The following is a 12923-nucleotide window of genomic DNA, read 5'->3' on the forward strand; positions in this document are numbered from 1 at the left end:
TCTTCTGATAAATATGAGAAATTTCAAAACGAAGTAAGATGTACAAACTAATATGGATTTAACTGATTCACTCATCTTCACTTCATCTCAATTCTCTTCTTGACAATATTACTCTTGCGGAATACTACACTATTTTTGCTGACAATTTGCTTTCACTTTATAATATTGAATTTAGTATTCATCAAATTTCAAACCTCGAAAATTCGTCCCACTTTCATTGAACATACCCACTATCAGCGCCGCCAACAGCATCGGGCTTACGGGAAATCCGCTTCCGCGTTCAACTTCACTCTGGCAAAATGAAGTGATTCAGCTACTCGGCCGGGCTGCGTGGTCGCAAAGTATTTGCAGAAGTTTGGATAAAGTCGTGAACTGGAGTCTAGGGTCGAAGGAATTTTGTAAATATCGTTCGCGTTCAACCTCAGGATGATTCTTCTCGAGATCAACAATCGCATCGTCGAGGAGACGCTACTGTTGAAGTTCCGCAATGCAATTGCTGGGTGAGTATCGAGTGGTTAGGAGGAAGTGCCTGCGGAGTTCGATGAGTGAAGTGTGAGGTATTTTGGTCGCCTGGGGGTGTTTTCTTAACCTAATCTTGTTAATTAATGTGGGAACTAAATATACCTGCGTTCATTAGGGAATTGCACCACAAACGTCCTAGCCGACCACGGGCCACTTGTGCAAGCCGCCACACGTGCAGCGGAAAGTACAACAATTTGCCAAATAAGGTGCGTTCGCTGCAAGAAATTCCTAAATCGGATCATGCATCGTATTAGCAATCTGCGGCCCCTTCCCTGATATTTTTCCGAAGCCAGTGAACAGCTGCAGCTCATGACTGTATTTCCACGTTATTTTTAACTCTTCTAGGTGTGGTTTATTTTCCACTTCATATCTTATCGATCTCGGATAAGACATTCTTCCCATGTATTGAGGGCAAGCTCTCGAAATCGACGTTTCCTCGAGTGCGGTGGCTTCATTGCCTATTTTGGCGGTAAATTGCAGGCTCTGGGAAACAATTGACCGAGTTGGTAGCGAGTGGGCAACGTCATCGACTCTACATTGACTCATGCATGACCAAGGGGAGCAGCTACAACTATGAGGGGCATTTCTCTTTTTGTAGACAAGTGGGTACAATGCACTCGCAATTAGATAAAAGGGCATCCGCTTAGCAGGCCGGTATCAATCTGTTTCAGTGGCGATGAGCAAGCGACGAGCAGGGATCCTATCAACGATGCCGACTGAAGTCTGTTGGCATAAATTAACTTATCAACAAACGGGATTGGCTTGATAAGCACTGAAAGCCGAGCGTGACACAGAAATTGATGATTTAACGCGATGCTAGTGACTGAATTGTGCTTTGTTCACACAAAAGCGAACTACGTTTTCGATGACAGAATATCTCACTGGCAGCAACACGATCTCACGGCAGAACATGAATTTGCTGTTTTATTTGAGTTCGTCGGTGTTACAAATTTTGCGGTCTTTGCATGGGTTTTGTGAGGATGAACGAAAGTCATCATACGTGGCAAATTTGGATATTAGGTCAGCCGGTATTTTCCCCCCAACATGCAGTCCCAACGCTGCTATGGAGGCTTAATTTGATTAAATTTCAGCAAACATTCCGAAAAATAATCCAGTTCGTCGATTCAATATCTTGTCGACGCCAATTAACCTCAGCAACAAAAAGTTATCGGTTGCTTCCGGAGATTTCCTATTTAGCCAATTGTTCCCCTGAGGTTTCATTTTCTTAGTACTTGTGATCTACATTCGCATTTAACAAATTTCCCGAGCACAATAACAAAGTTGACCGTAAGTGATTCATTGTCAATTGTGGGGTGCCGCTGGATACCTCGTTAAAGAGCACAATAAGAGGGTATGGGGGCGTTGGAATGATGCCAATAATCACCCAACGGCCCAACCACCAATGTCCGGTCTGGGCCTATCTTAATAAGGAACTTCAAATATATCGAATTTACGATGGGTCCACCAATTCGATATCCCCAGAGAGTCTTCCTTTCCCGGACTGAATCATCCTCACCCATGCGGATTAGGTGATCCGCCCACCAAAGCTTGTTGATCCGATGAATATCATTCGTAAATGTCATCGTTATATAGGCCATTGTAGGGAGCCAAAAATTCTTCGGAGAGGTTTTCTTCCGAATGGGGCTAAAGAGTTCGCAATTTACCTTGGTAGTTTTTTAACCGTCTCCAAAGAAATTGATGATAATTGTTTACTATCTTTAAAGCATATTTGCGAAGAAAAGATTGCCTAGAAAACTTTCGATCATACAATTCCTAAGATTCCAAGCTATTTTCTTAGTGAAACAATGCGACCTAAATTGTCGAAGCTAAACTTATGTATCCTTTATTTGCTACTGCGTTTCTCTTTGACTATCAGCTTTCGTCACACAATCATGCATGTTATCAATTCGGCTGAGTTTTCTTCAGCTAGTTTAAGACATCCGGGCGATGCTTTGGTCGTTTCTCATCGACTTCAATGTTCTGACTAAATTTAAATTCTGACCATACCATCGAAGATGCCTCTCTCGCAATTTTTCCACGATTGGTGCAATCTCTCGGCAAACATTCAGAACCATAGCATTCATTGACGTTGATGCTGCTCATAAACAGAACAAAGAGGAGTTGTGAGAGCGCGCTTCCTTAATAAACACCGACAGAGGTATGAAGCGCACTTGTTGAAACACTTCGAACATTTTTTCTCGGATCGTGGTAGAGCAATTTAACGCACAAGTTCTGGGATTAGTTGTTGCTGCAGACCATACCAGATGCATTCGTGTAGCACATGGTCAAAGGCCTTCTCTACATCCAGAAAGGCAATGTGAAGAGTGCGAGCAATGTGTTTTGCGTCAGTTACCCCAGTCCTTGACGAAGTTGGCTTGGTTCAAACTAATTTGAACGATGTTGGGGAATGCAGCTGTTAAGAAAGCGTCAAAAAGTCTAACAATAATGGGCTTAACATTCAAATCGATCGGGCAGAAACGGTTAAAACATTTAAGAGAGTGCCCTAATATTATGTAAACACTTGTAGAATTTTACTTGAGCTTTTAATTATTCAGATCCCATTCCAAGTGATTCATTTGGTTTTGCTGCGAAAATCATTCGTTTTTCTGTTTTGGCAATTTTTAAAAAATGCTTCTTAGAAGTTTGTTTCTTTTCCATTTCATTTCGACAGATCCGCAATGAGCTCAGACGATGTTTTTTGCCACCCTTAAGAAGCTTGCGTATAAGTTTCCTCGCCTGACGTTTAATTATTTGTTTTCATGCCAGCGATCCATGAGTTTCCAGAGCAGAACTAGTTTGTCGATCAGGCTTTTTAATGTCGTTCAGATTTTTTCTATTGTTACATTCACTTAAAAGATAGGTGCAATATTTTTTTCACCGAATATAGCCACGTGGGGTATCAAATGAAAGGTGAAATTTGATATTGACTGTAAAGAGGAGACGTGTGGGGGGTCCGAAAGGTTCAAGGACCTATTCCCAGACACTGCCCAGTAAAAAAAAATTGATAAAAAAAAATATGGTGGCCCATATAAATGGTAGCTAGGCTTCGAGACACTCTCTGTTACGATATCTGACCAAATTAATTAATATCATTGACTTTTGAAAATATACTGTGAATCCACCGCGAGACCATCCTAGACCCCCAGTAAAATAGACTTTAATATGAGGCAACATACTGGGAAATTTAGTGGAAATTCTATTATTATTGGCCAGTTGCCCCTTTCGGGTCAAATTGCTACTCCCCGCGAAATAAAATAAGCCGGTCCCAAGCCCGGTTGTGAAAGGAGGAGGGATAGATAGCTTCAGTCTGAATGGCTGTACGCCACCGCAGCGTCTCAGGGGGTAGGTGAGGAAAGTGCAGGAACTTTGCAGTCTTGCAGATTACACACTAAGGAAGCTATCTCAACACCTGGCAGCTAGGGATAAAATGCACCACCAACAATGAGAAGAAGGAGAAATTTGAGGTCCGGTACGGATAACCGGCGGGAGTCGTCTGACTTGGTGACTGGGTCGGGCTCTCGTAATGGACAGCACGGCGTCGAAACCGCTAGTCGTGGGGCGGTTCGACGTCTAGGCGCCACGACGACCAGGAACACAGCTCCGCCTGCTGCAGCTATTTCGCCACAATCTGTGGCGACCACTTCAGCAGGTTCGCGTAGGAAGCGGATGAAATGGACTGAAGAAATGAGCCTCTTCATCATCCGCTCCTACTACGAAATAACGGCGGGGGCGGGTACAACATCTTACCGCCCCTTGTTGCACCAGAGATTCGTCGAGCGTTTCCCGCAATTCGCACACGTGACTGTGCAGCGAGTCGCAGACCAATACCGCTTTATTACTCGCAGCGACACAATCCATCGGAAGCGAAAGAGTATTGGGGTGGACTTTGGGGGTTACCTGCCCAGCATGCTGAGTGGATCACCGCCGAAGGCACCCGCCATACCAATACACCTGGCATGAATTTTGCGGATGTTACCGAAGAGGAAGTTCGACGAGCCATAAACAGCTCGAAGAACTGGAGGGGCCCAGGTCTGGATCGGGTGCAGAATTTCTGGTATAAGAAATTTACCAGCGTACACAGTCGGTTGGCACGCAGTATAAATGAGGTCATGAGTCGGCCGGAGGAATTTCCACCTTTCCTCACTGCGGGGATTACCTACCTTATCCCTAAGAGGGACACGGTGCAGGACCCCGCAGACACAAGACCGATCACTTGCTTACCAACCCTTTACAAATTCATCACGTCCATTATTGGTGGAAGGATCAATGCGCACCTCGAGACCAACAACATTCTGTCCGAGGAGCAGAAGGGCTGCCGAGTTGGGTCAAGGGGTTGCAAAGAGCAACTCATTATCGACTCGGTAGTTGTAGGACAAGCAACTAGAGGTCAGAGAAACCTCTTCAGTTGCTATATCGATTATGCCAAGGCTTTCGACAGCGTTCCGCATACCTGGCTAATCGATATCCTACATCTGTATCGCATTGATCCGAAACTAATAAAGTTTTTGGCGACAGTCATGGAAGGGTGGCATACCACCTTATCAGTCCGTACATCTGAGGGTGCTAATACCTCAGAGCCCATCCGTATACGGAGGGGCATCTTCCAGGGGGATTCATTAAGTCCCCTTTGGTTTTGTATGGCACTGAATCTCCTTTCATGGCTACTGAATGATGCTAGAGGGCATGGTTTTGCAATAAAGTATGGCCTACGTGCTAAGTGCGAACTGACACACTTGATGTACTTAGATGACATCAAGCTGTATGCTGGTACTGACGACCATCTTAGAAGTCTGTTGCGAATAATAGACATGTTCAGCCGTGATATTCGGATGGAGTTTGGATTAGACAAATATCGAATCCAAGCCATCCGCAAAGGTCATCACGAGCCACATGCCGGACATAGCATTGGTGACGTCCACATCGAAGCTATGACCGAGATAGACTTCTACAAGTACCTAGGAATTCTGCAAGGAACCCATGCTCGAGTTGGTGATCTGAAAGAAGCTCTGCTGTCCGAATTCCTGCGACGTGTAAAGCTGGTGCTGAAATCGCATCTCTCGGGGAAGAATAAAATAAGCGCATTGAATGTATTCGCCATCCCTTCACTGGCTTATGCATTCGGAATATTGCCGTGGACGAAGACCGATCTAGAAAACGTCCAGCGGCGGATACGGACAACTATGTCCAAATTCCGAATGCATCACCCAAAGTCTGCCGTGGAGCGGATGAACCTGCCTCGTGACATCGGAGGTAGAGGCGTGGTTGACGTGGCGGCACAACATCATCGCCAAGTCGACTCGCTGCGCGCTTATTTTTACAGCAAAGAGCAGGCGAGTCCCTTGCATGCGGCTGTCTGTAAGGCAGACTGTGGACTGATTCCACTTAACTTGAAGAATCGATCTTTCAATCCTCTGAGTGGGGTGAAGTCGGACCAAGAGCGGATCGATGAATGGAAGTCGAAAGCAATGCACGGTAAACATGTGAATTGTCTTTGGCAGCCATTTGTCGATTTGCATCTGTCGAACAGATGGCTGTGTGCTGGGGAGCTCTTTGCTGAGACGGAGGGGTTTATGTGTGCCATTCAGGATGGCGTGGTCGCCACCCGAGCTTATAAAAAGCTCATCATGAAAGAACGGGTGGAGAACGACCAGTGCAGAATGTGTGGTTCGGCGTTAGAGACGTTGGACCATCTCATTTCTGGCTGTACTGTTATGGCACCGGTGCAATACATCACCAGGCATAATGCTGTATGTAAGGTTATCCATCAAAACCTTGCATATAAGCATGGGCTGATCACGGGAACATGTCCGGTTTACCGATATGAGCCGCAAGCACTACTTGATAGTTCTGCTTACAGCATGTATTGGGACCGGCAAGTTCTGACTGATCGCCATACCGCACACAACAAGCCTGACGTACTGCTAGTTGACAAGACGGGTCGCTCCGCGTATATTATTGATGTTGCTATCCCCCATAATAGCAACATTGAACAGAAATACGTGGAGAAGAAGGTGAGCTATGAGCCATTGGCTCGGGAAATCAAAGAAATTTGGCGTCTCGAGCGGGTGGTCGTAGTTCCCATAATATTGTCAGCTACAGGTATTGTACCTAAATCCCTAACGGCTTCCCTTGATGTCCTGGGACTTTCGCACAGTCTGGTTCAAACCATGCAGAAGTACACCATTCTGCATACGTGCTCGATGTTGCGGGGAGTACTCGACGGATTCTCCCACTGACCTACCACCGGCCACCACCACCAGTGCCCCTTTAGTTTTTAAGTAGGTAGGATCGTCCGAGCCTAAATGCTTGGCACTTAGTGCTAGTATTAGGTAAAATCCGGCATCTGCCGAGATTGTGATAACTCGGAAATAATAATCGTTGGCGCAACAATCCGTATCGGATCAGGGCCTTGAAGTGTGTTAGAGCACTTCATTCAAGACCGTAACGGTACACTAGGAGGCAATGTGGTCAGCATTGCGCTCGCCCGAGATTGTTACCCTGATTTGACTCAGGTACTCATTCACAGCTGAGTCGACTGGTATCCGACGTCAAATCACGATGCAAATTCCACTGCCACCAGTGAGATTTGAACCGCGACCTTCCGTATGACAGCCTAGTGTTCTAACCACTGAGCTATCCGGACGCGAAATAAAATGTGAGTATCAAATCGAATTGAATATCAGGTATATCCGGATGGCTCGGGTGGTTAGAGCGCTGTGCTGTCATAGAGGAAGATGGTAATTCAAATCTCACTGGTGACGGAGGAATTTGTTATCGTGACTGGATGCCGGATACCAGTCTACTCAGCGGTGAATGAGTACCTAAGTCAAATCAGGGTAATAATCAGGCGAGTGCAATGCTGACCACATTGCCTCCTATTATGTACCGTTATGGTCCTGAATGAAGTGCTCTAACACACTTCAAGGTCCGGATCCAATATGGATTGTTACGCCAAAGATCATTGTTGTTATTAAATTTAAAGTATATAAACCGCTAACTCTATATATGTGAGCTATAGTGTAGCCAAATAGTTTTACATAAAAAAACAACAAAACCTTTCTTACCTGAAGCGCCCAGTTTCCGGTTTCCGACTTGTTTTGTCAGCAGACAGTACGCAAATATCCTTGCAATTGTCATAGTCAAAGCAGGTGTGCGTCTTGGAGTTATAAGTGGTCATTTCCTTCTTCCCCTTGGTGCGCTTCTCTCATCAGCGAATTTTTTGAGTCACGACATAGGCTTCGCTGTATTGCCTATACATTGTCACGGCTTTTTAATTTTTGACAATTGTGCGTGTCCCCGCTAGCAGCGATTAACAAAACTACCAGTTTGTTACACTCATCAATCCTCCTTTAATGTTCTCAATGCCAGCTAGATTTTATTTTTTCTTTCGGGGCAGATGTGAATGTGTATCATTTTTTTACACGTTGGTACGTTACGTTGTACAATTGTGATGCTTCTATTCTTGGGGTATAATCTCGCCGTCGAAATTCGACACCAGTCTCACGGTTATTATCGCTAGGGTTAGCAAAATTTAAGAGTAATCCCGCAAGACGATTAGAAAAGATCTCCAGAGTCCCAATACCTTAGGCCGTCAGACTACTAATTGAATATCTCCGCACATTACCTTGGGCTAGTCTCGCCTTAGGGAGCCTACAAGTCAGGGAATTCTTTTCATCAACGGGTGGACAGGGGAGCAAGAAAATTATTAATTCAAAGAACTAACTACCATTCGGTACCACAGGTCGAGTTCTATCTCAGCAAGAACCTGAACATGGCAAGGAGGATATTGGGAGTCATACCCACAACGACCAGCACTATCGATTCTGAGACAGCGCAGTAAGCAGATATCACACCCAAAAGCCCCCCGTTTTTGTACTTGCGCAAAGCAATTGAAATATTGCTCTTTGCCAAAAACAAAACTGGCTGCGTTGCATTCATGAAAAGACGTTTCCTGCTAAAGGTGGAACTTCCAACGTTTGTTATGATCCGATTTAAAGTCGAAACTCCAGCTGTGACTTTGTCCCCTGGTTCTTTGGCTTACTTAACTATTAGTTTTGATTATTTCGCTATCTCGCCGATGAATACAGGAAGCAAGGACAAAATTTTCTTTTTAGTCAAGATTGGTATTTTCCAGCTCATGAGATCTCGTAGAGCAGGGAGCGGACTATCAGATAATCCCTAGCTCCGCATGTTGAATAGATTTTTTGGTGTGCCAAGCATATTTGCAATCATACGGAATTGAAGGCATTTCTGATATCAAAGGTTACGAAGAGTCGACATCGCCTCAGCTCGATGAATATCATCCATAACCTCCATAACAGGGGGGGTCCTGCTTCAAAGCCGATCTGTTTTGGAGATAATTCGCCAGCAACTCATATCCCTTCGGCGAGTCCACTCGAAAATTCTTTCTGGTGATTAACCGAGTCTCCAAATTTCACCACTTCCAGAAGTGTCCCCCAACTTCGACGAATCTCGATATCAAATTCAGGCGAACCCCTTTACCTTAGGAACAAACTCGAGGTTGAGCGCCGTCCGGAACCAAGCAGCAGCGCTTCGTAATAAGTCGGGGCGCCATGTAACTGGGTCTTTGCTCCTGTTCTGATCCGCTTTGACCTCTTCTGCGGAGGATACTTATATTCTCACAATATAAGTATCCCCCTTGTAGGGTTAAGTTAAATCGATCGACCCATGAAATTAATTTTGCAAATGGTTATTTACGTCCAGAATTATTAATAATAATAAACGTTGGCACAACAATCCATATTGGATCAGGGCCTTGAAGTGTGTTAGAGCACTTCATTCAAGACCGTAACGGTACACTACAGAACATTGTAGGAGGCAATGTGGTCAGCAATACGCTCGCCCGAGATTATTACCCTGATTTGACTCAGGTACTCATTCACAGCTGAGTCGACTGGTGTCCAGAATTATTGCCTTACAAAATACTAGAGACAAGGTCGTAAGCTTGTCTGTAAAACCTAGCAAAAGACAATCTAAAAAAAAAAAAGAAATAATTTCTTCACTTCCTAATGTTATAGTTTATACATTATAAATTCCATGAATAAATACATACGCATAATTAATCTTATATGAAATTCCTTAAAATGTAGTCGCGGTATTTTATTTTTAAGGTTTTGTGCAAAACAATACCTTATTTAAATCTATTGCACATGCACTTTTCTCCAAAACGGCTAAAGCGGGCCTGAAGAAATCCGGTGGACATATGGAAACTATGAAAACCCCTGCATACGCTGACATCAATTTACGTGCAGTTTAAAGGGAGGAGGAGGGCTCCGCATACATTTTTTTGATCGAATATAGTCATGTGGAGTAACAAATGAAAGGTCTCGATTAGTACTGATATTAGTTTTACGTGAAGGGGCGCGAGTAAGGAGTCAAAATATACACACTTAAAATGAGGCAGGATTCATTATCGGAAACTACCCAACCCAAGAATCCGAAAAAAAAACAGTGGTGCGCTTAAATGAAATCTAGGCCTCAAAATATGTGCCATTTGGATATCTGCTCAAATTTACTTACTAATAGTAATATTGCCAACTTTTAGAAATTGACTGAAACAACCCCCTTAAGTTCATGGCAGCAGCATAGGGGACAATACATGCCAAATTTCATGGAAATCTAGCCTTTAACCCCAAAGTTATAGCATTTCAAACAAAATCTTATATCTGGCTTTTTATTGGTTATTTTCTCTAGACGTGGCATCTTTTTGTCGCAAAATAAAAATCATAAAATTCGGCCTAAAAGTTCAATTTTTGGGAAAACCCTATTTTCAGGTAGAAATGTGTATTTAGCCCTCCATCCAGTAGTTAGGAAATAATGAGAAATGTGTGTGTGCTACCTTATTGCCGCGCACTGTATATTATTATAATTTACTGCGAACCCCCCTTAAGTATATTCTAGATCTGTAAAATGCCCATATTGCCAAGTTTGGTGGAAATAGGCTCACAGAAAAAAAAATAATTTTTGGATAAAATTGGATATTATTCAATATAGTCGCCTTCGAGGGCGATACAACGATTATAGCGGTCATACAAATTTTTCGATACCATTTTTATAATACGATTTATCTTTAGCCTCAAAATAGGCCTCAGTTTCGGCGACTACCTCTTCATCGGTGCTCTTGTGGTCTGAGAACAGGAAAAGGTCGTGGGGAGCCAGATCTGAAGAATACGGTGAATGCGGAAGCCTAATTCATGCAATTGTGCCAGCGTTTTCATTGATTTGTGACAGTGCATTGTCGTCAAATGGGGGCGTTTTCCGGGATTTCATCCTTCAAAAGATAGTAAGATTTGGTTCATTGTCTCAAATCTTCACTTCAAAATCAACACAGCACCTTTCTCGCAGTTTCACTCTTCCATATTCCTTCTTACAGTAATAAGGTACTTCTTTTCGTGTCCCTGAAGCTATCTCTCATCTTCTTACCAGCAGTTAACTTGAGACCATGTTGTGCAAACTTCTGAATTGCTCCGCTATTCAAGAATTAAAAAAAAATCTTCAGTAAATCATATGACCAAGAAGTGTTGAAGTTACACAGAAAATTCAATCATGGACATGGGACAACTCGCAGCCATTAGGGAATAATGGCAAGGGCGTCATGACCTAATTTTCTGAAACCTCCCTGCACTTCATTCTATAATGTTATTTGCAAATGAGTTACTACATATCTAATTTTCTATTGCAGTCAGAAGCCTGAGTCAATCGACGTCACAATCGCAGATTTCGATGGCGTATTATTTCACATTTCCAATATCAATGGCGATAAAACTAAAGTTAGGGTGAGTGTTCTTCACAACTAATGTCCAAGATGAATGTCTCTCAATGACTTTTTTTTTATTTTTCAGACTAGCATAGCACTTAAATTTTATAAACAATTGCAAGAACATGGAGCGGATGAACTGCTCAAGAGAGAGTATGGCGATTTGCTCATAGAAACTGAGGAAGGTAAGTCAAAAACAAAGAATATTTGTTATGACCATCATTTACTGTATATAAAAAATCTAAAACATTGATGCCTAAATTGATATATATTACATTCAAATCTTAACTGCTTCGTCAGTGAAAAACTAAACGATCTCGTCGAATTTGCCGTTGATACCTCAGATTGCAAAGATCGCCATCCATATTCAACAAGTTTACTTGAAAAAATACTCACTAGCAAATCATCTTGATGTTTCAGAAGTCAAGTTACCAATATGAGATTGGCTTTTAATTTCATATTTATTGGCCCCATGCAATCGTTAATTAAAAAAACTACGAAAATTCAACGAGATTTAATCGGTGAGTAAGACGCGTGACAGAAATTAAATTAGTACAATATTGAATCATTGGGTGTTGGAACCTCCAAGTGGAGTGTTGTGACAACTTTACTAAGAACACTCCTCTCCTGGTTCCTAAAGTAAAAGTGGAATATTTACACTTCGGTTGAGAATTGTCCTTAATTGAAGATAATCCGCCACTTACATTCAAAGCAAGAACAGAACAATAGCAAACGCTCATTTGACACCAATAACAATTGACTGTCTGCTTGATTCAGATAATCGATATTAAGATATTCGATAAGGAATGAAGACCAAGACTTCGAGCGTTATCTTAACGCGGAAATTGGTTAGAGCAAATTTAGAGAGTTGAAAAATTTGAGGCCGGGTTCAATTTTAATGACGATTACGAGTGCAATCTACAATGTGTCTTAATTCCTCATTTTCTTTGAAGCTGCGCTTGGGGCTAGCTACGACAAACTTTCACGAATCAATAAATATGATTTGACAAGGAATATCTGAAATTTCTAAGGATATTGTCTTATTTTGGTTTGTCTCTGCCCTCTCAAGTCAATAAACAGATCAACGATCAAATCGATCGATTGTTTTCATTTTCCATGTATTAATGACTAGAAAGAGGACTAGCGTGCTTCTATTTCGCATTTACTACATTTGGTTTTTTGATTGTCTGGCAACGATTTTGTTGTCTTCCGTTAACATGGCTAACATTCACACCAATCCTATTAAGATTTTTAATGAAATGTTTTTGACTTGGAATGCTCCGCCCACTGTTTTGCAAAAATGGTTAAGGAATGCTAAAGATATGACGTTGACCCTAAACGTGGTATTATAACACATTCCAAGAACAATTTCACGTAAATTGATTTAAGTTCAGTTTAATTACTTTTATGATTAGCCTGCTACATCAGTTTTGATACATTTTTATTTTCGATTTTCATTCGTTCGAGTTTATGTATCGTAGTTATGTTCGTTTGTTCATAAATAAGGATTGGAATTGCATCATTGTTCGTCTTACGTTTTTAGGAGTATTATGTTCACCACCTGACAACGTTTTTAAGGTTTTGTGTAAAACAAAGCCGCATTTTTCTTGGAAACGGTTGTAGC

The 12923-nt window shown here is 42.4% G+C and overlaps 1 protein-coding gene across 1 annotated transcript in view; it reads left to right on the forward strand.

Annotated features, from left to right (window-relative positions):
* The first annotated feature begins 272 nt into the window (after positions 1-272).
* LOC119650877 (actin-related protein 2/3 complex subunit 2) overlaps positions 273-12923 on the forward strand; it is a 39455-nt gene continuing 26804 nt past the window's right edge. The window contains exons 1-3 of the mRNA XM_038054045.1: positions 273-500; positions 11225-11318; positions 11385-11484. Of these exons, the coding sequence (XP_037909973.1) occupies positions 427-500; positions 11225-11318; positions 11385-11484 (268 nt within the window). The 5' untranslated portion in view covers positions 273-426. The remainder of the gene's footprint in view (positions 501-11224; positions 11319-11384; positions 11485-12923) is intronic.

Source organism: Hermetia illucens, chromosome 1 (assembly GCF_905115235.1).
Source record: "Hermetia illucens chromosome 1, iHerIll2.2.curated.20191125, whole genome shotgun sequence".
Taxonomy (NCBI): domain Eukaryota; kingdom Metazoa; phylum Arthropoda; class Insecta; order Diptera; family Stratiomyidae; genus Hermetia; species Hermetia illucens.